At 47.3% G+C, this 24,790-nt stretch overlaps 6 protein-coding genes across 6 annotated transcripts; 3 read left to right on the plus strand and 3 right to left on the minus strand.

Moving 5' to 3' along the window:
• Positions 1-1,121: 1,121 nt before the first annotated feature.
• Positions 1,122-5,847, plus strand: H6S33_013120 (uncharacterized protein; the record flags this gene model as incomplete). The annotated part of the gene is made up of 3 exons (XM_044844495.1): positions 1,122-3,023; positions 3,077-4,717; positions 4,771-5,847. 3 exons carry the CDS (start codon positions 1,122-1,124, stop codon positions 5,845-5,847), a joined length of 4,620 nt encoding a protein of 1,539 aa, XP_044694829.1.
• A 3,515-nt stretch (positions 5,848-9,362) lies between these two features.
• H6S33_013121 (uncharacterized protein) lies at positions 9,363-10,051 on the minus strand (the record flags this gene model as incomplete). Its single annotated transcript, XM_044844496.1, has 3 exons — positions 9,363-9,429; positions 9,491-9,811; positions 9,885-10,051. 3 exons carry the CDS (start codon positions 10,049-10,051, stop codon positions 9,363-9,365), a joined length of 555 nt encoding a protein of 184 aa, XP_044694830.1.
• Positions 10,052-12,434: 2,383 nt separating this feature from the next.
• On the minus strand, positions 12,435-13,097 carry H6S33_013122 (uncharacterized protein; the record flags this gene model as incomplete). Its single annotated transcript, XM_044844497.1, has 3 exons — positions 12,435-12,708; positions 12,766-13,023; positions 13,078-13,097. The coding sequence occupies 3 exons, from the start codon at positions 13,095-13,097 to the stop codon at positions 12,435-12,437; spliced, it is 552 nt and encodes a 183-aa protein (XP_044694831.1).
• Positions 13,098-14,426: 1,329 nt separating this feature from the next.
• H6S33_013123 (uncharacterized protein) lies at positions 14,427-17,535 on the minus strand (the record flags this gene model as incomplete). Its single annotated transcript, XM_044844498.1, has 2 exons — positions 14,427-17,045; positions 17,356-17,535. 2 exons carry the CDS (start codon positions 17,533-17,535, stop codon positions 14,427-14,429), a joined length of 2,799 nt encoding a protein of 932 aa, XP_044694832.1.
• A 791-nt stretch (positions 17,536-18,326) lies between these two features.
• H6S33_013124 (uncharacterized protein) lies at positions 18,327-20,011 on the plus strand (the record flags this gene model as incomplete). The annotated part of the gene is made up of 11 exons (XM_044844499.1): positions 18,327-18,329; positions 18,398-18,495; positions 18,663-18,703; positions 18,764-18,783; positions 19,146-19,232; positions 19,307-19,341; positions 19,393-19,445; positions 19,619-19,643; positions 19,697-19,789; positions 19,844-19,902; positions 19,986-20,011. 11 exons carry the CDS (start codon positions 18,327-18,329, stop codon positions 20,009-20,011), a joined length of 540 nt encoding a protein of 179 aa, XP_044694833.1.
• A 555-nt stretch (positions 20,012-20,566) lies between these two features.
• H6S33_013125 (uncharacterized protein) lies at positions 20,567-23,613 on the plus strand (the record flags this gene model as incomplete). The annotated part of the gene is made up of 3 exons (XM_044844500.1): positions 20,567-21,331; positions 21,391-21,480; positions 21,532-23,613. 3 exons carry the CDS (start codon positions 20,567-20,569, stop codon positions 23,611-23,613), a joined length of 2,937 nt encoding a protein of 978 aa, XP_044694834.1.
• Between the last annotated feature and the right edge of the window lie 1,177 nt (positions 23,614-24,790).

The raw sequence follows: 24,790 nt of genomic DNA on the forward strand, positions 1-24,790 counted from the left end.
AATATAAATATGTCGCGTAAAGTAGCAAACTCAATAATAAGGATGCAGTGCATGCACGTTCGTGCACTGCAGAAATGAGTAACAGCCTACACGTAGAGTAGAGTAGATCAATCCCAAGCAATTGGGCTGGCTGCGTACCCGAGACAGTTGAGATATATTATTACATGTACGCATAGACAGTTCTATTAAATACATACTCTAGTAGTACCGAGGTGGCTGGCATTCGTGATATGTTGGGAACGCATGGGTTCTGAATTGCTCATACCTACATGTAGTGACACTCAACTTGAATGCGTACTCCTTGTTGGCCCGCTAGATAGCTTGAAGACAGGCTAGAAACAAGTACAGACACAAGTTCCGGGACTAAGAACAAGAAGCCATTTATGTCATCTTAAAAACTCCACACAATATCCGAGAGGCAGAGAAGAATCAGTCATCCTTCTTCACCTTCAAAACTTTCTCTTGGAAATTTCTTTCCTTCCTTAACATCCTCCTGTTCATAACTATCATCATTATTATCATCACACTCCCTCATCCTCATCCTCTTCCTCCTCCTCTGATCTTCATCATACTCTCCCCTCTACCCCCCCCCCCCCCCCTTGCTTCAATTCAGCCAACCCCTGCTTGCATACCCCTGAATCAAAACAAACGCTGTAAGCTCATTGGGAAACGGAATTTACAGTTAATAATAAAAAAGAAACGGAATCCTGGCTGTCGTAAAGAAAAGAAGTAGAGTGATTCGTTTCTCTACCTTTTTTACCCATCCAAAATCGTTTATGTACCACTCCCGTGACGTATTACCGTCACGACCCCCTACCGTCACTACGGCTCGACCTAAACCATCCCGTTCTCCTTCTTCTCCAACTCTCTCTCGTCTTCAGAGTTTCGCAAGACGTCTCTCGCTGGGGTCAATACGTTCATCTACAAAGTCATCTCAATCCACTACTCACAAAAAGAGCCAATCATCACCTAGGGCCAGTTCCCCATCCCTGATCACCACACCTGCATTACCGGCCCCAGTACCGCCAACTCCACCCGTCAGTGACGAGCTACAAAAACCTACTGAAGAAACACCAGCACAACTTGACGGGACTTCAACAAGCTGTCCAGTATATCTAGAGATGGAACCCTTGTCGCCACAACTACCTCCAAGTAGAGACCCTGAAGGAGGAGGGGGTATTTCACTACTTCCTTCTGCAAGCCCACCTCTACCCAGCAGTCCAGTCTATTCTCACCGCGATGATGAAACAAGTCATTATCATAATGTTGGCGACGAGAGTTTACCTTCTGGACAGAAACGGCATTTAATGAATTTTGAGAGCTCTTTTAGGGCTGATTCAGAGCTCAGTCGGTTGTCTTCAGATGCACCTGCAGAGCGCGAGGCCGAGGAGAGAGAGGTGCCTGGTAGGACTGCATCTGCGTCTGAACTCGGTCGCGTAGGTGACATGGGACCACCACCGCTTCCGGTTAACACGGGTGCTTCTGCTGCGAGTAAGAGACGTCTACACCGTAGCGCAAGTAACATCTCAAATCGAAGTAGCAAATCAGGTCGAAGCATTTCAGCGTCGAATCGCAGCACATCGGTTTCGCACAGAAACAGGAACGGGTCAGTGTCGACCACTAAGGAGGAGGTGGAAGAGGAGAAGAGCGAAGAGCGGCAACAGGGGATCACTGCAGGTTCGTCACCGTTTTTGCCGTTTTCAACGGGCGATTCAACCGGGTCCGAAGAACCTTTTAGCACCCCACTTCATCTATCTACTAGCGATAACGACGCCGCACTCGAAAATTTCAGTAGCAGCCCCACTGTTGCTGCGTTAACAAGAAATTCTTCACGGAGCGCATCGGCGCTGGGTCCAGCGTTCGTGCCCACTCAGCGTTCCAAAGAGCCGGAACAGCAGTCATCATCATCAGAGGAAGAAATTGGACTAGGGATCCAGAGGCAACCATCAGCAAGATCGTTACCAGGGGAAGAGGGAGCGGCTGTCAAATCTTCAAGCGCCTCTACACTGTCTGCAAGAATTCAAGCTAGCTCTTCGTCGAGTTATGGAGCGTCGCATAGGAAACGGCCAAAGTTTTTGAAATCAAGACAGAGCTCGAGTCAACGGAGTAGTGTGTCGAGCATGACGGATATGCACCTAGATTTGAACCTGGATATGGATCATGATGGAGCAAGCACAATTACGGCGGGAGATGTTGGTGGCGGGGGGGCCTTGTCAAGGTCTACCAGCTTGGGATCCATTGCTTCTGGGGTGACTGGAATCGCTGGAGGAAGCATTTACGGGGATAAAAACAACGGAGTTTCCATGTCCGCAGCTGAAAGAGCTCTGGCCCGCCTTGATGAGGAGGAACGGAATTCGAGAAGGGGCTCTATCGTTGATGATAAGGAAGCGGGTAAAGGTCGCCAGGCAAAAGAGGACTACAAAGAGCCCACAACGCCCACCGACCAAAAACCACCGCTAGAACCCACTGATACCATTATAACTGCACATGTAAAGTCGATACACATACCTGCAACTGTAACACGAGAGTACCATTCCCGCCATCTTGGCGGGATGACTCCCGGAAGTCCATCAAAGCGGACAGGTGCAGCTCCCGTTCTACCACAGGGAAAGAACATGACTCTGAAAGAACAGAGTGCTATCATCGACCGTCTTCAAAAAGAAAACTTCGATCTCAAGATTAAAGTATTTTATCTCAACGAAAAACTCGAGAAACAATCCGACGAGGGAATTAAAGAAATGACAAAGGAGAATGTTGAGATGAAAGTAAAACTTGCCGAAGGGATGAGGGAGCGGAAGTCACTCAAGAGACGGCTGAAAGAGTTAGAGAAAAAGGTTGAGGATATGGGTGGCGAGAAAGAGGGGAGAGAGGACGGCGAAGACGGTGAGATTTGGGAATTAAAGGAACGAGTTGAGAGATATGAGATTGAGATTGAGCAGTTGACTCGCCGGGAGCGGGAACGCGAGGAGAGACTAAGAAACGACATCGGGAGTAAAGGAGAGCCGGCAAGAGCTGAGGATGTTGTGAGTTTGAGAGTGCCTAGCTTTGGTTTTGATTTGACTAACAGCGTCGATAGGAAATGCTTCGTGAATTCCTTGAAACCGAAACCGCACGCAGAGAACAAGTCGACCTTGAGAACCGCAGACTACGAGAAGAACTCTGGAGATTGCGAAACGAGCCAAATAACTCTCACCTGAGTACCGGTAGCACTCGACAAAACTCTGTACGAGGCGGTTCTGAACCAAGAGAGGATGGCAGCTTAATGAGTCAACTCCGTTATGAGAATGATGAGCTCCGTAGAGAAGTTGGTGCCCAGACAAGCATGCTTACCTCTAGGAACCGTGAAAAGGAGAGACTCTACCAGGAAATCGAGGACTTGAAACTACACATGCGGAATGGTGGAATTAGCTCTGCAATGGGTATGTCGGACAGGGGAATGATGAACGACAATCGCTCCGTCATTGGCAGCACCATCCTCGGCAGCGACCGTATCCTCGAACGATCCATCTCTCGTGCCGGTGCTGCAAGTGCAACCGGAACTCATGCTACGAATCTTAGCGAGAGTGAGAGAGATGACTATGAAAACGTCAATGGTGAACTCCGAGACCGTATATCCGAGCTCCGCCTCAATAACCAAGAGCTTAAACTCCAACTCGACGATTGCTACCGTGTACTCCACCAGCGTGAAGAGGAAGCAAAACAGCTCGAAGCTGAGTATGCGGAGGATCTCGAAGTCGCACAGGCAGAAGTCCAGGAAATGCAAGCTGAACGCAACGAAGCTTTGCGCATGCACGAGGAAATTGGATTAGATTTCGAACAGCTGAAGGAGGAAGCTGAGGAGGAAATCCAACGGCTCGAGGAGGAGATGGTTATCCGTGTGAATGAGTTGAATCATGAGCTTAACCGGGTGGAGGAGGAAGCCCGCATGAAGGAAGAAGACTTCAGGGGATTACAGCTGGAGATGAGGAATGTATCTGAAACCGTGGTTAGGTTAGAGGACGCTCAGGAGGAACATGCTGGTGAAATCCAGCGGCTGGAACAGAAAATCGAGGAGTTAGAGAGGACTATACAGGAGAACGAAGAAGAGATGAACGCACTGGAGAACACTCTCAGGGAAGCCAACGAAAAGATCGATATGATGACCGTCCAGAGCGAGAGTGCAAAGGGGGAAATTGCATTCTTGAGGGAAGAGCAAGATGCTGATAAGATCAAAATCGGAGAGTTACAGAACATCATCAAGGGTATGAAGAAGGAGGTCGAAGACGAACGGGAACGTTTCAAAGAGACCCAAGAACAACTGGAGGCCGAGCGTCACGAGCGTGAAAGCTCGGGCGATCAACGTCACCAAGAATGGGAGAAGAAGGTCAATGAAAAAAATAACGAAGTCATGACTGTCAAAGAGGAAGTCCGCAGACTACGTGGTAAAGTTTCCACCCGCGAAGAAGAGGCGAAACAGTGGAAAGAAAAGTTGGAAGACCTTGAGAAGGCTCTCAGAGAAGCTATGGGTGATCTCTCGGGAACACGTTCTGGCATACTTGAGGTAAACTCGCGCGCACCATCTGGTGAAAAGACGAGTCTAATAAAGGACTTGAAACAGTCAATCGTAAACATGCAAAGCGAACTGGAGAGTACCCTGGAGGAACTAGATTACACAAAGAATTTGTTGAGTGAAAAAGACCGGATGTTGAAGGATAGAGAACATCTTTTGGAGACTATGGTTGGTTCCTGCTCATCCGAGTTAGTTTGTGATTTGACTAATAATGAGTCTAGGCACTCGAGTCGAGAAAGCTCTCGGATATGCTTGATAAAGAAAAATCCGGTCGCAAGACAGATCGTGCCACCATTGATACTCTACAAACAAACCATCAACAATCTCGACACAAACTCTCACAGCATCAGACACAGTACACCGATCTAGAGAAAGCTCGGAGCAAAGATAACCGTACTATTCAACAGCTTGAGCATCAATATCGCGAGCAGCTCGCAGAACGTAATAATCTCCTCATCCAAATCTGGCAACGTCTCAGTGCCCTATGTGGACCAGATTGGACTCAACGCAATAGTATTGTCCAAACTACCACCGGCCCTGGCGGTGCTACCGGAAAACAGAGTATGGAAACTGCAGTTGTTGGTGCTCTGCAAGGATTCCAGAAGAATATGCTCTGTGGGGTCAAAACCATCGAGAGTATTGTGGCTGGATTCAAAACTCGCTGCAGAGGCGTTGAGAGGGATCTGTGGAAAGAATATCAGGTCGTTGAGAATGCCCTTGAGAGCCGCACCCGTCGTTTAGAACGACTCGAAAATCTCGTTCGCGGCGGTATCGGTGAGCAAAGCGGCATGAGAACTGAGGTTGCAAAGCTCAGGACGGAAAACAGACTCTTGAAAGCTGAGCTCAACGTTATGAAAAACGAACAGGCAGCCGCGCAACAGACGTCGCCCCTCCATAGGTCGAAGACTGTTGCTAGCTCTTCTTCAAACACTATTGTCGCTTCAACCCCAACAGAGCGGAAACATCGTCATCGACATCACCGTGAGAAGGACGGAGATTCTAAGTCTGATTTCCTTAACGAGAAACAAGAAACAGCCCTTGTTGCCCCTCTCACTCCTGGCATTATGACTAGAACCGCTTCTACAGCCTCTGTGCCGGTGTCAACCGACTCGACAGATGTCTCCGAGAAGCGCTGGATCTTGCGCCTTCGTGAGCTTGAAAAGCGTCTCAAGGCTGAGCGCGAGGCAAGACTGCTCGACCGCTCTGCGGCGAAGAAGAAGGTTGATGAGGCGCGCGGGCAACGTGAAGAGTTGAAAGCTGAACTCGAGAGAGAACGAGTGAGTAAAATTGGGAGTTGACTCTCAAGGGCCATGAGGAAGGGGGATAAGGGCGGAAAGCAAGTTGAGCGCATTGAACCGGTGGCAGAAAGGCCCGTAAAAGATCAAACGCCACCGGTCATTGTAGTTGATAAGGCGGAAGGGGACGATGGTGAGAGAGAGAAAGACCGAGAAAAGAAGAAGAGGAAAAAACACAAAGAGGGGGAGGGAAGCAGTGAAGGGAAAAAACACAGAGATAGAGATGAGAGCGACGGCAAAAAACACAGATCTCGAGAAGGCCGTGAGGGGAAAAAACATAGGGATGGAGACGGCAGCAGCAGAGGCAGCAGCAGCAAAGAAAAACATCGGGAACGAAGCGATGGCAAGAAACATCGCGAAAAGAGTGAGGGCGGAAAACATAGGGAGGGCAGAAGTAGAGAAGGTAGAAGAAGTAGGGAAGATAGGGAGCTCGAACAAGAGTAATGATTGTATGAGATAAGTAGTTTTTACAAGGGAAGAGGTGTTTTGGGCGGTGTTATGGGGTTCTTCTTTTTTACTCTCTTTTTTATTCCTCTTTCTGTTTTACTGCGTAGCCATTAGTTGTGTTTTATTTTACTATTGAGGGATGGATATTTTTTATCTTACTTTTTTCTCAGTGAACTTTTAATGATCGAGGAGGAGAGGTGAGAATTATGTCTATCAAGAATTGTTTAATATGCGTTCACAGCAAATAATATGTAGTAATGATAGTTCTTTTCCAACAGAAGGCTTTTAAGTATCTAGTAAACACTTGAGGCATGCATATAGTTAAGACCAATCAGGCCAGATGCACATTCAGCTCTGCCCGTATTGGCTGGCCTTGCGTTAGGGATTCGGCCTCGAGGGGCGACCATAAATTTCAAGCCGCTTATCCTCCTGAACACCTGGGCCGCACTTGAGTAAATACGTGAGGAATATATCCCACCGTAAGCATAGAAATATCGAGAGAGAATGAATCAAGTGATTCTTTCGACCCTGATGCCGTTTTCAAACGGTGACACCTTAAATTTCTCACAGCCACTCTCCAGTCCTCCAAGAACACAATTTCACACCTAGATTGGTTAGTTGTGGAAAGTCGGAAATCTGGCCTGCAACCTCGTCCACGGATGGTGTATGTTAATTTGGCAGCAGTACTGTGTTGAAAAAAGTAGCGGTGCATTTACTCGCAGGGCCGGGGATGGGCCTAGCGGGTAGGGTATGTGTATAGTCCGGTTGTCCAATTGATGTGAAGGTTAGCAGAAGCCCGATCCACTTGAATGAAGATATGTAGTCCTTAACTTTTTGCTTTCAAATGATGCATCGATGGGGATTCATCGGTGAACTAGTGATCTTGACGTTAGTCCAAACTCCGGAAACACTTGTGTGCACTCCAACGTCCATACAGTGGGCCTTATAATTTTATTACCGAGAAGTCGATCTGTTTCGAAACTAATTCAAGGCGCGGCAGCTGGTAGATGTTTGATCACTCCTTTGTATGGTTCTTTGTTATGCTTGGTCCGAGGGGCAAGAGGGGCTTGAACATTCAAGTTGAGGAACACGCTGTATTGTATTGAATTGACCAACTGAATACATAGCTTAAATATATCCCGACCAATATACTAGGAGTAATAAAGTACTATATATCATACCTAAAGCCTAACATATCTTGAGAACCATACGAGACAGATTAGACAAATACTACGAAAAGAAGTTACCCACCTACACGAATACACTACACCTATCAATAAGTTATACACTTCAACATCACAATGCGCCTCGACACTATCCTACTATTTACCTTTCCACTAGTGAGTCTTGCTCTCACCAACCCACAGCGCTTCCACCCCCGGGACGATCTCCGCGGTGATCCAGAAGATACGGTCAAGTGCGAAACCAGCAAAGGCTCCCCTATGGTTTCTGAGATAACCAAGGCCGCCGATGAGCTCAAAAATAGCGATAATTACGATCTTAGATGCGTGCAGAGTAACATCTTTAAGAGTCACTGCACAGAGCTTGCAAAAGATGGCAGTTCCAGAATCGTGCTCTGCGGATGGGGCGTGAGTGCCGGTTATTATATCTGGTGTCGGGAGGCAGCGATGGCTGCGAAGAGGATCATGGATGACTGTAAGAACGACGGACGAGTTGGTGGGCAGTATATGTTTAAGCATGCGCCTTTAATCGTTAAGCTAGTCAGTTATTAGTAAGAATGTGGGTGAGTTAAAGGGCTTAATTTTTATCGATGAGATATATTTTACGTGTTTTCCTCTTTAAATCGCTGATTAGCTGGAGTCTGGAAGATTAATTATAAAGAGAATTATAGAGTAAAATTTAACTTGATTTCCCCATAATATTATTATCTCTCGCGCCGATTCAGATCGACCTTTGATTACTGTGCTGGATGCACTTGCGATCTTGCTTGCTGTATGTCGCTGGCAGCTGATGGGCATCTAATTAGAGGTAATGATAGAGATTCGGTCGTAGGTATAAGAACGGATATTATAATGAGGAATTGTCTGCCGGTCCTCACGGTGTAGAAAAGCATCCTTCTAGTGGATGTACATGTACGTTGTAGTAACATGTACACATATTGTGTTTACGCTAGTTGGGTGTTACATGCAGCAAAGGAGAATGTAGAGAACACGTGGAGTATTAATGTATCAAAGGAGCGTGTCATTCTAAGGCATAAATTAGAAGGAGGGTGTCCATCCAATCCGACTACACGCACCATGCTCGATACTCCCCTTCTCCATATACATCATCAAACTTAGGCCCCTCACCTCACCACCCATTCATAGTTCATCACTCGACCCATGCGTTGACCAGGGCGATCCACTTTAATCTTTATCTACTCTACACCCCGTTCTCGTCTCTCTGTATCTTCCGATTGGACGCCTCCACTATCATTATTTGCATGTCATCCAATGCACTGATCCAGTTCAATCAATCTTATCCAACCCGCCCAGCCGCCTATACTCTCCAATCAATCCATCAGCAAAGAAACAAACCGGAGACATGGTTTCATGCACGTCATTCCATAAATGTAAATGCGCAATAATGATTAGCGTGTTTTTATGCAGGGCAATTTGGACAACCGCACTAGGTATGTATGTAGGCAATCCAGGGTGAATATTTCGATGAAGCGTGGGGTTGGTGGGGTGTGGCTCGTATCGTGGCTAGATATTACTGACTGTCCGTGGATGGTTACAGAAGCTTAAAATATCTAGATTAAAGCTTGTGTTTTCCTGAAAGTTTTATACAGATATAATTCTTTTATGTCATGGTAATCTTTACAAAATGCCATCCCTTCGTTTCTTTTTAATCTACTCATATCGTCATAGTAACGTCCTCCACCCCTAATCATCCTCATGAAAAAATACAACTCCGTTTCCACCCAACCAACCGACCAACAAAGAAAAATAAATACCACCCCGCCTCAGCATAGAACATATGGAAATTGGTATCATTAATGCGGGCATTGCAGCGTAAAAACAAAACGAATGCGAATCGAATAGGAATTGTGAATGTTGGCCTTAATCGAATTAGTATCCGCGTCGCGCTCGACTGATGACCTGCCACGAGAGCAAAATCATCCATACAAAGAGGAATCTATTTCAATATCCGTCAGTTACACAACATATACAATCTACCCGGGACATTAAGCACTCACGTAGCAATCATTTCCATGGCAAATGTCGTCTTCCACAAGTTACACACAGTCTCCTGCTGTATCCTCGCCAACGTGTATAGGCTCCCACCACCCCAGTAATCATCGTTATACACGTATCTCACGCAGTTATCATTGATGCTTCCCAGTGGCCCCCACAGCTCAATCGACGCCTTGACAAGGCCTGTGAGCCAAAGAACAAACATCACAAAGGACCCTATCATGACTACGATTGGAAGCAAGAGGTGTACGACATAGAGTCCGACGACTGTGAAGACGAAAAAGATGGTTACGATGCATATGGCGAGGAGGAAGTAGTAGTACCTGTCATTGACATCGTTAGCCTCGACAACGCAGTACAGCGACTATTGCGCAAGCGCTAAGAACTGATACTAACCACGGCACGGCGACAAAGAGCTTTTGCTGAATATACGTGAAGTACGCGAAGGAACCGAGCACGATCGAAGCGCAAACAAAGAGGATCAACAGTATGATACCGAGGAGTAGTTCCGGCCAGCGGTATCGCCGCAACTTGGCGGGACGTTCCACGATCACCTCGCCCATTGAGCTGGTGAGGGTGGTGCCCGTTGCCGTTGTCGTCGTTAGGTCCGACGTTGCGGCGGTATTGAGGGGGTGGAAGGAATAAATGGTGATTGATGTTTACTGTCGCGGACTTAAAAACTGCTCGCAGTGGACGGAGCAGCCAAAGAAATCACGAAACGTAATACAGAGTGACAACACAGAAGGGGGTGAAGAATGATGATGGATATGCCCAGGAGGAGGAAACAAGAGAGAAAGAAGGGAGGGGGTAAGAAGGAGGGGGGACGAAAGGTATTTCACTCGCACCTTTGATTGTTGTGTGAAAACTGCGTGGCAGGAACGGAGCGCCGTGTATGTGTGTACACAGACAGATAGATGCCTTTACTCCCAGTCTAAGGTAGGCGGTTGTCAAGCCCAACCACCTGAATTTCTGTTTTCCCCCTCAACCCCACCCCTGTCAGTTTAGAGGATGTATCTGCTTTGCATGTATTTACCATCCCTGTTTCTTGCTTCTTCTTGCACTCTTACGGCTTACCAAAGGCACAGTTACGAGAAAATATAGGGCAGGCCGCAGAGTTACTGTACTCCCACATCTCAGCCGCGTAATCCATAGTCACCACGTCAACAGACAAAAGCTCCTTTATGGATAATCGGCCTATCTACACCATAGATGTGTGCTCGATCTGTTGTGTTTCATACGCGAGAGTACAGTACTGGCGTCTCTAGAGTACAACCAAAGGCATAGACAGACAACAAACTACCAAATTGTCACTAGCTGATCCGAAGCATTACTCGCTACCTACTAATATTCCAGCCTAATACCCTACCGGGTAAGTACTAGGACAACTCAACACAAGCGAAAAAGGGGTCCTTGTTAGATTACAGGCGCAGGCGTGGATCCATGTTTCAAGCTGAACGGGACAGAAAGAGAAGTCTTGGCGAAATCCCCCGCACTCACACAAGTGCCCCCATTGGCTTGGCGGGGTGAGTGATGGTTGATGAACCAGGGAAAGTGAGGCTTAGTGCCGAATCATCTTTCATGACTGATGAACCGTTTCATCTCAATTATCGTGGCTGTCGGATTCAACAATACACGTTACTCCAACAATTGAGTCCGATTCGCAATCCAACCGTCTATGATAATGCGGAGTGCCGACTTCCCGTTTTGTGCTCATTGATAATTGGAGTGTGGGGTGCATTGTCGAATCATAAGCCTCGCGAGGACGGGTGAACACCTCGAGCCCGAGGGGAACATGCATATTAAAGATATGGAGCACGATACGCCATACATCGGAGAAGGGGTATAACTACTGTACATAATGCAGGTACATACTCTCTTTAATACTCTAAAATACTTAGTATTGAGAACTAATGCGCTACAGTATGAGAAGTTACGGCACAACAATATAATTCTGACATGAATTCTATGACGTGTCTCTAACCCTTTCATGTATAAAAACGAATTTTTACCTATGGTTTCAACGGGGAGGCATGATTTCATCCTGCAGATATCACCTTGAGGTGACGCGACTTGGAAACATGTTAACGTCAGGCCACCATCATGTTGCGACGAAGTCCCGAGGCTCATCCTCACAAAGTCGCTTGACTAGTTGTGATAGCTTTGATACTTCTAGTCCACTAAAGAAGACAGATATGAAATCACGCAGATCTAGGGTTCTACGATAACTAATATACGAAGCGAGGGTACAGTTTCGGTATCGCTGTGTGAGAAACAGCTACCTACTGTAGATGGCGGCGGTCGAGTGATGTGTCATGAATGAGTCACTGTGAGAAGGGATGACTAATCGCTCCCTTCTGGAACCAAATAAATTTAACGTGACTACGATAAATCATTTACTTCAGATCTTAGTCTTTAGTATATAATTGCTCTCCTCGTTGACATATTATATCCCTCGATAGCACTAGCGATTCCGACTGGAATTTCGGTCACGTGTATATAGGTCAAATATTGCGTAGGTGAGGGTAGAAATTGGTATTAATAAAAGCAATAGAAATCACGACTAGAATTTTTTAGTATAATTTGCTAAAACTGTTGAGCATGCCATATTCCTCGATTAGGGCATCATTCATCCGGCCGTCTAGTTCATGTATTCAATAACGGGATCTGCGGAAGACAGTATGGATTTTGTAGCTAAGATATACTAAATGAAAACTGTAGAACATACAGAAGTCTGTTGAAGATCATTAACAAAAGAAATTGTTTAAGACTAAACAAATGATTTAACTTCATCAAGTGATGATAGCTAACACTGGTAAGGAAAGAGCGGGGGTGAGACAAAAATAAATAAAGAGAATGTAAAGGAGAACAGGGCAGATGAGTAACACCAGCCAGAAAACTTAGGCGACAGGACCGGAAGTAGCATCAACAACGTCATTTTTCGCTACCTCAGATGCCAAATCTGTACTCGATAACAGGGACCACCTGTCCGTGCGCCCTTCTCAGATGCTGCAACATATTGTCCCTACGGGAAAACCCTTCTTCACCAACCCGTTTACACCCCGCGATTTCACAATCGACCAGTGACGTTTTGAGGCCATGCTTTGTCCTACAGTGGCGGTTGAAGTCGTTCTTATTAGTGAAGGCAGAGATGTCTGCACAGTTGCCGTTTAGGCAAGTGATTTGAAGCCTTCTTCCGAGACGTTGACAGATGTGTGGACCGCTATGCGTAGTAGTTGGGTTAGTATGTTGGAAGTGAGATATTACAATCGGGACTTACTTTAGATCTCCTTTGCATTTTCCGTTGCAGGCGGCAGCGGGGTTTCCGGGAGATGCGAGTTGTGGAGGGTCGAGAGGATCCTCAACTGGCTCAACCTCGGCGCGGGGCCCTGGTGCTTGAAGCTGCTCATTTGTCACGAAAATGTCGGGTCGGGATCTAGATAGATCGACTTGTACTAGGTCATATTTAAAAGCATCGTAGCTTGATTCGTCTTCAAGTAAGGCTGCATAGAGAGCTTGATTAGATGCGATGGTTACTCTAAAGTCCCAAGAGTTTCATATATCAGCAGGACTAAAAAGAAAAAAAAAGTACCTATTGGCCTGCTCCATCATGTGGAACAAGGATGCCAAAAGTGTAATGCGCGAGCAAGGCTTCAAGTACGAGCTTCCGGAAACTTTAGACGGGTGGTTGGAAAAATTGGCAGCAGTTTGATAGCTTTGCTGAGAGCGAACACGGGGGAATTTTGCCCACCTTTATTTCCTAACTGGCTACTATCGTCTAAAGTTGCAAGTTTTGGCAGCAAGCCTGACGAGCCTGCATGAGGGCAGTGAATTGGATTGGATCATGAATTTCTCAGTGTAACACAGCTTTGCATGGAGCTGTTTCTTTCGACCTAAAAGGTTAGCCTAGCTACTGAGGATACCAATGATAATTAGGTCGTCATGTACCGTTATTTAAAAAATCCCATGCGAATGGAGAGTAGGTACATAGCACAGCCATAAAGCGAATCGAATACCCATACGTAATAACACACTACTCTCGTACCCATCCCCTTTGGTGCTCTAACAATATGCTTGAAAATAATTAATAGTCAAACACAACCTCCGAAAATACTGAATACTTAGGTCTGGGAACGAGACTATCTACATACACTGGAGATCATGGAAGCAGAAACTCAAAAACGGTATGAAATCATATATATGGCCATAATTCTATCCCATCCCGAGCTTTAGCAACTTATAATTATCACGTAGAGAAAGATCCTACCAGTTTCCTTACCATGATTAAACAGATATATTCGTGACAGGAAAGTTCTACTCTAGATAAATAATTACTTGGCTTTATAGTTCATGCAGCTTACCTTCATTTTACACCCATTCGATACTCCCTATCATAACTTTCCCGGTTTGCACCTTTATATGCCTTTATGCCCACTTTTATACCTTTGGGGGTTTACCTCCCTTTTCGAACCATTTATATCCATTTACACTCATTATTCGCAATGAAATTGTAATCTTATTATCTTAATGAATGTGGATAAAAATCAAAAACAAATCAAAGCATCCACCCATACCACTCACAGCTAGGAGTACCTCGGTTTCACTGTACCATCTCTTCTTCCCTTTTTTTTTTTTTTTTTTTTCTTTTTCCCCCTCCCCCTGCATATTCCGAGCGCGATACGAAAGCTATTCGAAAGCATAAGAGGCACAAAAGTCAGAACTAAAAATGCACATAGCTCAATGATAAATATCTCAGGACATATCGACGGTTTCTTCCCTTCGAAATTCCAAACGAGCTAGAAATCCACCCAGTCGTAAAACAAAAGACGTGTCCAAAAGAGAAAAGAAAAACCGGAACAAGAACCACTTCCAAAACGTCCATCAAGAAGAAAAAAAAGAAAGAAAAAGCAGTCTTATACATACTCAAGTCGGTTATCACTACTAATTTCTTTGACCCCAGGCCTGCCTCTCCTCCTCCAACAACTCAACGGCATCGTGAACTCTTCCTTCAGCAATCTGGGAGTAAACTCTCAGTCTCTCAAGTGCACTTTCACTTTCATCCTCAGCATACCCCATTTCAAGTAGACGTGCAACGCATTCATCCACATCATTATCATTGCTAGAACCAGAGTTTTCCTGTAGATGCACTTCCTGTTTCTGCTTTTGGAGGAAGGACCCTTGGGAAATAGGGCGGGAATAGTAATCCCAGTCGTTCCCCTTGTTTTCTGTAATATTGTCTTCCAATCTGTTATTCCTTCTCCTTCTGCGTTCAGCAAAGGGGTTGGTCTCAGTGGCTCCCTGGTCACTACCCAAAAGGCTACTTCTAGCTTCCTTGGTAGCAAAAACCCCCATCGAGTTCGCACGATGTAAACCACGTGGAGAAAATGCATCCATCGGCGCAGGGGGAGGGGGAGGGGGGATAAGAACCGCCGACGGCCACTGGCCTAGAAGCGAACTTGATTGCGACTCTTTAACATTGCGGGTATCTAAATCAGTTGGCTGCACAGTCGGTGAGGGCTGTCTTGGAGGTGTTGCAAAAGGATTTTCCCCAATATCTACCGAAGATTTATTTTCTTCCAATGGAGCCTTGGGGGATCGGATTTCAGTTGTAAATCTTCGTTCGGTAGAAAAGTTCGGGACTGAGGCTTGCGGCCTGAGTCCTCCAGATTGGACACCTGGGGAGGGATTAAAGCTCGAAAGAGATGGGAAACGACGCATCACATGTTGAGCGGAGGGAATTGACGGGATACCAACTGAATAATTGGGAGAAGGCCATTGCTCTCTGCTCCCTTGGCCCGCGGGGCGTGTGTGTATACTGTGGGACATTGTATGGGCGCGACGTATAAATGGGAAGATAGATGGGGGATTTCTGGTACTTTCACCCTTTTCTTGTTGGTCTCTGTTCACTTGTTCAGCGCCGGTTTTCTCAGCCTGGGCCTCGGCACTAGCACCAGAACTTTCGGCCACCATATCTGGGTTGATAATGTCATCGAACAGATTGGATCCACACCATCCAGAGCTAGAAGCAGGTAGAGGTGGCGCAGACGGCAGTGGGTATGAACACCATGATGGGGAGACCGAATGGGCGGTAGCAAGGTATTGACGAACATGAGGTGGTGGTGGCGGCGGCGGCGGCGGCGGTGGTGGTGGATGTACGGGGTGTTGGTTTGATCCAGATCCAGGCATTCCAGGATACTCTGGGTGAGGTGGTGGCCCTCCACGAGGTGGACCACCGTGGTGGCCATGGTGGGGACCGCCATGAGGTGGTGGAGGACCGTGGTGAGGGCCACTATGAGGTGGTGGGGAACCATGGTGAGGACCACCATGATGCGGCCCGGGCCTACCATGTCTGGGATGTCTAGGATGGAACATATGATGTCCTGGCGCCCAATGGGGGTATGCGCCAATTCTTGCGGGTCCATCAACATGTCCACCTTGGGGTCGGAGAGGATCAAAAGGGCGGCGACGGCGGTGTCCACCGCGTGATAGGGCGCCAGGAAGATCTAATTCATCGTCCGACGAAGAGTCAGGAGATGAACTAGACTGACGGACTGTAGCATCTACGCCACAAGCGGGAATGTTGACAGCATCAACGGCGTTACGAGTGCTAGTCGATCCTGAATCCTCATTGGCCTGATTGTTTTGGGAATTGACCTCTTCTCCGGAGCCAGCTTTCTCTGTCGCGACCTCTTTTTCCACCTCCTTTCCCTTGGCTAGACCTGTACTGACCTCACTTTCATCTGGAACCTCCTCTGCCTTGCCACTTACCGATCCAAGTCCACTAACATGACCAAGTGCCCTGTCAACCTCTTCTCTAGCAACGCCAGCTCCTTGAACAGCAATATGACCAACAGTCTCAGCCAATTCCTTCATCCTTCGTCCAGTTGCCTCAAGCTCTGAAACATTCATCTCCCTGGTAGCCTGGGCTGCACCTCGAGCGGCAGCAGCAGCCTCAAGAGCCACCGCTTGCAGTTGGGAAGTAAATGAACCGATGGCAGAATGAAGTGCTGTGTTGAGAGCCTCAACAGTTGGTTGAGTATGTGACGGAAGATCGTTACGAATTTCAATAGCAACACGCCCGACATTTTGAGCAATGGTACGAAGCGTCTGCCCAAGGATTACACTTGGGTATTGCTGTGGAATACTGTAAATAGGGCTAGGTGAGCGCGCAGGAGTAGCTTCAGCCTCAGTTGGGGGAGGCGAAACACCCGCCGTAGCTTGGAAAATCTTTTGAAGTTCATTTTCGAACATGCTGAGGAGTGGTTCTTGAGAGGGTTCTTCTTTGACTTCTGAATCTTTATCCTTCGGGCTCACGGTACCATCATTGCTAAAATCCACTGATTTACCACTATTAGAAGCGATGTCTTCTACCTCCTCTCTTGCCTTTCCTTTGCCCTTTTCTTTTGCAGGAGCATCACTATCGGGTAGGATAATCTGCCTCCATAGTTTGAGTGCGGTCTCGTAATCTGGATGAGAAGGCGAGACTAAAAGGTCAAAGATGACTGGCGAGAGCGGCTGTAATTCATCAACGCGTGCGACAAGCTCATCCATTGAACCGACCTAAAATAGCATTAGCTAGGGAAGCCTCGTAAAAGTGAAAGAAGAAAAAAGAAAAAAAATTAAGAACTGAAAAAAAGTATGCACCGGAACAACTTATCGAAAAAAGAAAGAACGTACTAAGGCGTTCAGTAAAAGGTCGTGAAAATAAGCGTTGCAACGGGGCGACTTTTCACGACCTTGTACTGAACGCCTGAGTAACGAGGATAACAAATGCCAAAAAGTTCTCGTGTCAACATGCTAATAGCCCGTTCAAGTGATCAAACAAAAAAGCTCGCAAAAAGATAGAGATTATGGTGAAGTTGTTACTCACAGTGATAATTTCGCCATCATCATCGTCCACATAACTCAAAATTGTCTCCGGATGTTCACGAATAAGCTGCTCATACTGAGATTCATTATCAAGCTGGACGTCGGCCCAACCATCTTCGGCTCCGGAGATCGAATCAGACGAGCAGCAACGAAGCCCACGGACTTGAAAAGTCGGTAGCATGATTGGGTCGCGTACTGTTTCTCGCTCGCTTGATTGATTGATGGATTTCTGATTGAGCTATATGATAGCTCGCTCAACGACAGAGAAGAAAAACCCCCGTTGTAGGTTGCTTTTAACCGTCTGTTCGAAAGCGATTTACCGATGAAGACTCAGCCTTGTTTGCAAGTTGTTGTCTGGTTTTCGAACGGAGGCTGTTCTACACGGTCGGATATTCGATGTATCGAAACAACGTTCCAACAAACGGACGATGAGGCAACAAGAGAAGAAAGAATATCCCAAGAAGAATTGTACGATAACTGGCAATGGTGGGGCGGGGAAGGCTAGAAAGCGAGGTATGTATGTGGTTGTGGGTGATGACAGCGGAGATTCAACAGTTGGAGAGTCAGAGGTAGGTAAGGTAAGGATTGTCTTCGTCAGCTCACTGGACTGCATCCAAAAGCTCTGGTAGGTCCAAAAGTGGCCGCGCGGCGCCTCTCTTTGCCACTTTTCATTGTAGGTTGCCTAATCTTGAGCGCCACAATGTGGGGTATGTAAACAGTAGCACCGTACCCGCCAAGTCAATGCTTTACATCCGGTATATCAAATGTTTGGAACTCCTGGTAGTGTCGGGAAGAGTCATCCGTACCTGTGTTTCCCGGATCCCTGCCGCCAACAAACGTGTCTCAAATTGCAAAGCCCCAAACCGCGAGAACTGCAAAGTGTTCAAGGCAGCCTAGGCTCACGATCGAGCACACATGTGTGAGAAGAGAGGTCTACTCTTGGTACTACGATACGAGCAGGTACGTGCTTACATGGTACGTACTCTACTTGGCATCGAATAACAACATGAACACGTCGTTCTAAGGCGTGGCCACTGTTGTAGGAAGGAGTAGACCGTGAGGCTTATCAGCTAAGCTATTGTGGAAAAAACCCGTTTCGCCGAGTGAGATACTATGAACGTCACCGCACATGGGAGCCAAGGTCCCACCCTCGAGATCCACAAGCTTCAAGTTAAATGAGAGAGTTACTGTCAGTGAGAAAGTCTATGCTGACATAAGTATGGGTGATATCATGCATCGTGGTTGCCCGGTGAGAGACTCGGTGAGTTGAGGAGCTACAAATGTGGATTGGGTAAACTGATCTGCCAGATATGATCCTGGGTACATAGAAGATCGGCCTTTAGATAAATGTATGTGTTTATCGAACTTCTGTGAGAAAGCTATGAGATTGGAGCTTAAGATACAATTAGATAAACCGAATGGCCTACTAGTACGCTTAGAGCTACTCAACGCCAATAGACCTACTGTCGTTTCGTGCTTCTACTATAATATGCACCGATCTGGTGATAATATGAGCTATAATTATTAATGTCATTATATATTATCTACGGTACTAGATTCACGGAAGACGTTGTACTTGGAGGTATGGTGTGGACCGTAGTAGGGTAGAGCACGCTAGGCTCACTGCATATGTAATCCACCTCGTAAAATTCAAGAACCTACATGTACCTTTCACATGTGGATAATTAATATCAGCCAAATTCGTCACAATCGCAGAGGTACACAAGATCATTGAGACATATCGCTAACTTCATGATCTATTGTATTTCCTATGGCGGCGTACTCTACTAGCTAGGGTTGAATCACGGTAGAGGTGCATCGAAGAAGGCTATTGGTATGATTTTATATTCGGGTGAGGAGTTCTCGAAGCACTTCCGGGTAGCTATCCGACAATGGTTCTGCGGTCTCTGAGTGGTTGATTCCTAGTATTGACAATCAAAAATCGACATCAGTCCAGAATTCAAATTGCACGAGTTGCTGTAATGAGGTAGAACATCCCCATGCCTAGGGCTTCATGATATATTCTTTCCCCATCTAGAACTCTGAATTATGTGGCGTATCTGTCAGGGCTCGAGGCTGATGCTCTCATAGGTCACTGGATATTATTTGTAATTTCTGATACTCTAGCACGCGCGGCAATTAATCCTGGTTACATCTGGTGGTTGTTGAAATATGCTATTCCACTTACCTGAACCGCTCTAGGCATGCAGAGAGCTAAAGAGCTTCATGGCCTGCATGACATTGAGCTTCGCGAGAATTTTAAGGTGAAGTCAAAGTTCTCAGGAAAAAGTTAATTGAGCTAGGTATTCTCCAAGTTTGGTACGCATGAATAACGGCTGCAGGTACATACGTTATTTCTCCGGGAATACAAGGTCTCTCACCTGGGGAAGGGAGGCACAGGCTTCAGCTACCAAAGTGTTTGCCATCTGCGCCAGGTTAGTATCATTCTATGTATGCTAGATTTCCGAGTGGACCTGAAACTCTACCAGACAGTGGTTCCAGCCCCAGTTTCGGCAAATTGTTAATTATAATGGCAACACATTGATAGGTGAGTTCTTCTCGGCTATCGCAAGCCACCTCGGCACCGACTCTCTCTATGCGCCGTGAGGCAGGTAATGACCCCTAAAGTAGGAAAGGCCCAGTATCATATGTATTGACCGGAACTCCTTGTTGTTTCCCTTTTTCTCTAAACCCGAGTCCCCTCTCCAGTCTGTCCTTTCTTTTCAAGAAGGCGCTGCACTGCCTACTGCTTCAATCATTCGTTTCGTTTCTTTCCTGTTTTGATATTTACTTACATTCCGACCCCACCGATCGCGAGACACACATTTCGCTCTTCAGCTCATGGAAAACCTTACTTCATTAATATTCACTCAGCTTTCATTCTTTTACCCCCCTTCATCCTTTTAATACTCTAGTCTACCCCGCGTAACTAGAAGCTCATCGGGTTCAGGAAACGCGGTTGACACTCCAGGTGATACGCCGGACGGATTTAACACCTGCAAGCACACGAGGCGCGCGAGAATTTTGACGGACACACCTTGAGTAGGGGAACATACCTGCAGGCTGTGTCACAGTGGGCAATTGAGTGACAGCTACCGCCATCGGAAAATTTTAATATTTCCTTTTTCCTCCTGATATTTATCCAGACAACGGCCGGCCCAGATTATCATCATATCTAAAAGTCACATATATCTAGAGAGGCCTTCCCAATCATGCCTCCAACCATAGGTATTTTCTCACGACGCAAATGTAGCGGTGACAAATCGCCCAAAGCTACGCTGTGCCCCCCGCAATCCGATCCCTACATCCACATGGGGACAACCTCCTCTACGAGCGCGGTTGATACCCTCCCCCCCCATCTCCCGCAAGTTCCACAGCCACCGCATTCTGCCCCACTTCTAGTGCCCCCTAAAAAGAAGAGCCTCCCAAAGCTCCCGCAGCCCGTGGCTTCCGGATACGCATCCGAGAGCACCGGACTGGTGTTTGCGCCCCGCCTCAACCGTTCCAAGACATCAACCTTCGATGAGCCTCCTCCCTCGGCGCGGGGCAGCACCCACAGTAGATCAAAGACTTCACTCAACAGATCATCAAGCACAGGCCCAGGAGGAAGTCGGAGAACAAGGTCATTCGATCAGAATCAGCCCATGATGGACTCTTTCCCAGCTCCTCCCGGTCATCCCCAAATAATTTACCCAGCTCCCCCGCACTCGCCGGTAAATCGGAGCGCGCCTCGTAATAGGGTCCCGGTCCCGCGGCGGCCCTCGACGTCGCAACAGCAGCTCTATTCACCCGTGTCGCCGCTGCAAGGTTTGCAGACAGTATACTCACCCGTATCGCCGCTGTATCCGGCGAGTCCACCTTTGTCACCGGAGGATGCGGCGGAAAACCCACAGCTTGGCTACAATGCTATTGGCGCGGCGGATTATGGAGGAACGGGGCAGCTGGATTTGTCGAGGGAGGTTGAGGAGCTGAAAAAGGTTTGATATTTTTGTATTCCTTTTGCTCCGTGGGTCTTGAGGCTAATGCGAAAAATCAGGCGATATATCTTCGCGATAACGTGATTGCGAAATATGCCGCCAACTTTGACATCGATCAGGTCATCTCAGCCCCGCCGATGCAATGCGAGGTATTTACCGCTATCTGTAACTCCAAGTCTCATCACTAATAGCCTTCATAGAACCAGCGTGTAAACCAGATAATCTCCTGTCGAGTCCGAGACGTCCAAGCGCCCCATCACGATCAGGAAAACCAACCCTTCCAGCCACTCCACAGTTTAAACAGTCCCAAGAGAGAATCAAATCCCGAAGACCTTGAGAAGATCCAAAAGCTAAAACGCCTAGAGCGCGAACTCGTCGACGCAGTCCAAGGGAAAGAGCGAGAGCTCGAATACCTACGAAACCACAGCCAAGGCTATCAAGAGAGGCTCTCGGCCCTAGAAAGAACCATCGCACAAAAAGATGAAGAGCTCGAGAATGCCCGACTTAAGCTCCATGAAGCAAACCGCCACCGAGCCACCCCGTCTATGGAAGGCATCTCCGAGATGGGCCTGGCCGATATCGGGCGAAAGCTCATGGAGGAAATCAGGCGGCGAGAGAGAGCCGAAAAGAAGCTGGCAGAGATGCTTGTAAAGAATAGATCAGACCTGGAAACGGTCTTGATGGAAGAGGAGCGGAAGAGGGGCGACATCAGAGCGGCCGTCTGGAAGGAGTTTGAGCAGAATCTCCAGAGCGAGGAGCGTAGGAGGGAGGAGATGCAGAAGAGGTCAAAGGAACACCTGGACCACGTTCTGGCGGAGGAGGAAAAGAGACGGGCAGAGCTGAACTGGCTATGCGGCGAGAAGATCGAGAACACCGAGCTCTTGAGGCGTAGCGAAGAGGAGGAATACAAGCGGAACCTGGCCGCGTTGCGGGAGGAGAAAACACGACTAGAGAAACAGGTAAAAGATAGTGCGGAAGAGTCGGAGCGGAGTAGACAGTCTGTTCGCACCCAGAGGGATGCGAACGAAGAGCTTCTTGACATGACAAAGAGGATTAATACTCGTTTGGGGGAAGAGAAAAAGAAGAATAGACTCCTCGAGGAGAAGATGAACCAGATCTCCGAGGACGCACTGAACAACGTCTCAGGCGCAAACCGCGAGGTTTCCATGTTGAAAAACGTGATCGAGGACAAGGACGCACAGATTCAATACTTTGAGCGAGAGCTTGCGGCAATCAAGGCTGAAAGGACTGGCATGCAAGAAGCTTGGGGAGGGCTAGAAAGCGAACTGGAGGAGTCCCGAAAAGCTCTTCTGGATCGCGATGAAATGGTGAAAGGTCTCGAGGAGGAGAAATCTGGGGTGGCAGATAGATTAGAGGCATATCGGAAAGAGCTGGAAGACTTTAAACAGCAGGTCAGCACTGACGACCAGCGAGCCAGGATTCCCGAGATGCAGGATATGGTTAAGGTCATGGAATCGATGAAGGGCGATATTGAACTCTACAAACAGGACGTGAGGGGATACAAGAAGGACGTCAAGAAACGAGACAACCTCATCAGAGACTTGAAACGGAGTGTTTTCGAACTAGAATCGCTTCTAGAGAAAAAAACATCGGAAGCGAGGGCTCTACAAAACGCTCTCGACGCCCAGGGGGGTTACCGAGCAGACTCTCCAGCCTCCATGGATAGCTCTGGCACCGAGTCAAAGTCCACATCCCCTCTCCCTGACGGCACCGCAATGCTCAAATCCAAGATCCAAATGTACGAGAAGGAGTACCGGACAATCTACGAGGAACACGAGGCTCTCAAGAGAAAGCACGAAATGTTCAGCGCCCAGCAGTCGCTCATGCTCGCAGAGATGGACCGCCAGCTAGTCCTTGCCCGCAGGGAAAAGGATGCAATTGAGGCGTCTGCAATCAAGCAGATCAAGAAAATGCAGCAAGGGTTTTTGATACTCTCGCAAAACGCTGTGGCCGGGCAACTAGCCGGCATTGGTGGTGCTGCGGCGCTAAAGAAGTATCAAGAGGTCCCGTTGCCTCCGATACCAAAGGGACCGCCGCAGGAGCCGCTGCCAGTGCCCAAGAGGTCAAACACTGGGTCGCGGAAAGGTGTGAGCAGGACTAAATCGGGGAGGAGGCACTCTTCACTTTCTGGCATAACACCGCCAGCCCTTGAAGTGGGGAAGATGGAGCCTGTGCCGAAGATAGTCACACACAAGTCCATGGAGAAACTAAAGTCAAGCCCCAAGTTGATGGACGATGAAGAGGAAGTTATCGAATGGTGAGATTACATGTCGAGTCGAAGCGGTATTTTCCGGGTTTATTTTTTTGCGGGCGTACTGCGTTTTTAGGGTTGGTCATTTTTCTCTTTTTTTTTTGTGAATAACTATTATCATTTTTCTATCCTTCCTTTCATTCTATCTTTCTTTTCTCTTCTTTTCTAGTTCTTTAGGGCAGTTAATATTGTGTAACTTTATACCTCCTATAATCGATGATCTTTCTTTCTTTCTGTATTTTGGTTAGAGGGGCTCGGGAGGGTAGTCATAAACTTTATGATCCGCTGTATGCGGCGGTGAATTCATCTGGATTAAGTAGTCTCAAGCTTTCATACCCGCTCATCTCATATGTATTGAAACTCGACTTTAGTGACAGAAGGAAGGGACGGGGTCGAAGTCCCCCTCCCTCATGGAAGGCTTTCTGCCACTGATGGTCCAAAGTACAAAAAATAAAAAAAGGATCCTAAACTCCAGAGAGTACAAAAACAAAATACCAAGTGACCCAAGTCGATTTTATAAACTCATGTTTTATAAACTCGCTTGCCGAGGTGTTAGCCGAACCGGGGGCCTCCCGATTAAACTACCATGGGATCCGTCGCCAATATCGCTAGGCCATTGGGAGGTTCGGACTTTCCAGCCGTAGTAATTTAATGAGCCCAACCTTTGCAGCAGTATTCATAATACTGGGCCCGTTGAACATAACACATGGATTAACGATTCTTCCAAAGTTAAGCACGATTGCTCTATTGGGTAACTCGAGATACCCGCTTATGTAGCTCAGTTTAAACTTTCGGCAGGATTGTCAATGATGCTATGGGAATTACCTAGGGAGGCAATAGCCTAGAGATTCGCGCTATGTGTTACGACGCTCGCCTGGGCCTAGTATTATGAAAATGCTGTAAAGGGGATTGATGGTGATGACGAACTATCGGTGTATATTACGATAGTGGGATGAGATGAGGATTAGTAGAGCAGTGGTCGAGCTCGAGTGGGGCTAGCTGGCTACATGTACTTGTGGGAAAAATACTAATCTCGTGCCTTACCGTGCTGTCGGTGCCGGGGTATATATAGCGCCTGTCGTAGATAATGCAGACAAATCTCCCCTTTACTCCCAACCACCTTGAGGTCTTGCGTTGAAACCGGCGAGAAGAGACTTTCGAGGTTTGCATCATAGGCCATCACTCGC

The sequence above is a fragment of the Morchella sextelata genome (assembly GCF_020137385.1).
Source record: "Morchella sextelata strain SCLS chromosome Unknown scls_9, whole genome shotgun sequence".
In the NCBI taxonomy this organism is placed as follows: Eukaryota; Fungi; Ascomycota; class Pezizomycetes; order Pezizales; family Morchellaceae; genus Morchella; species Morchella sextelata.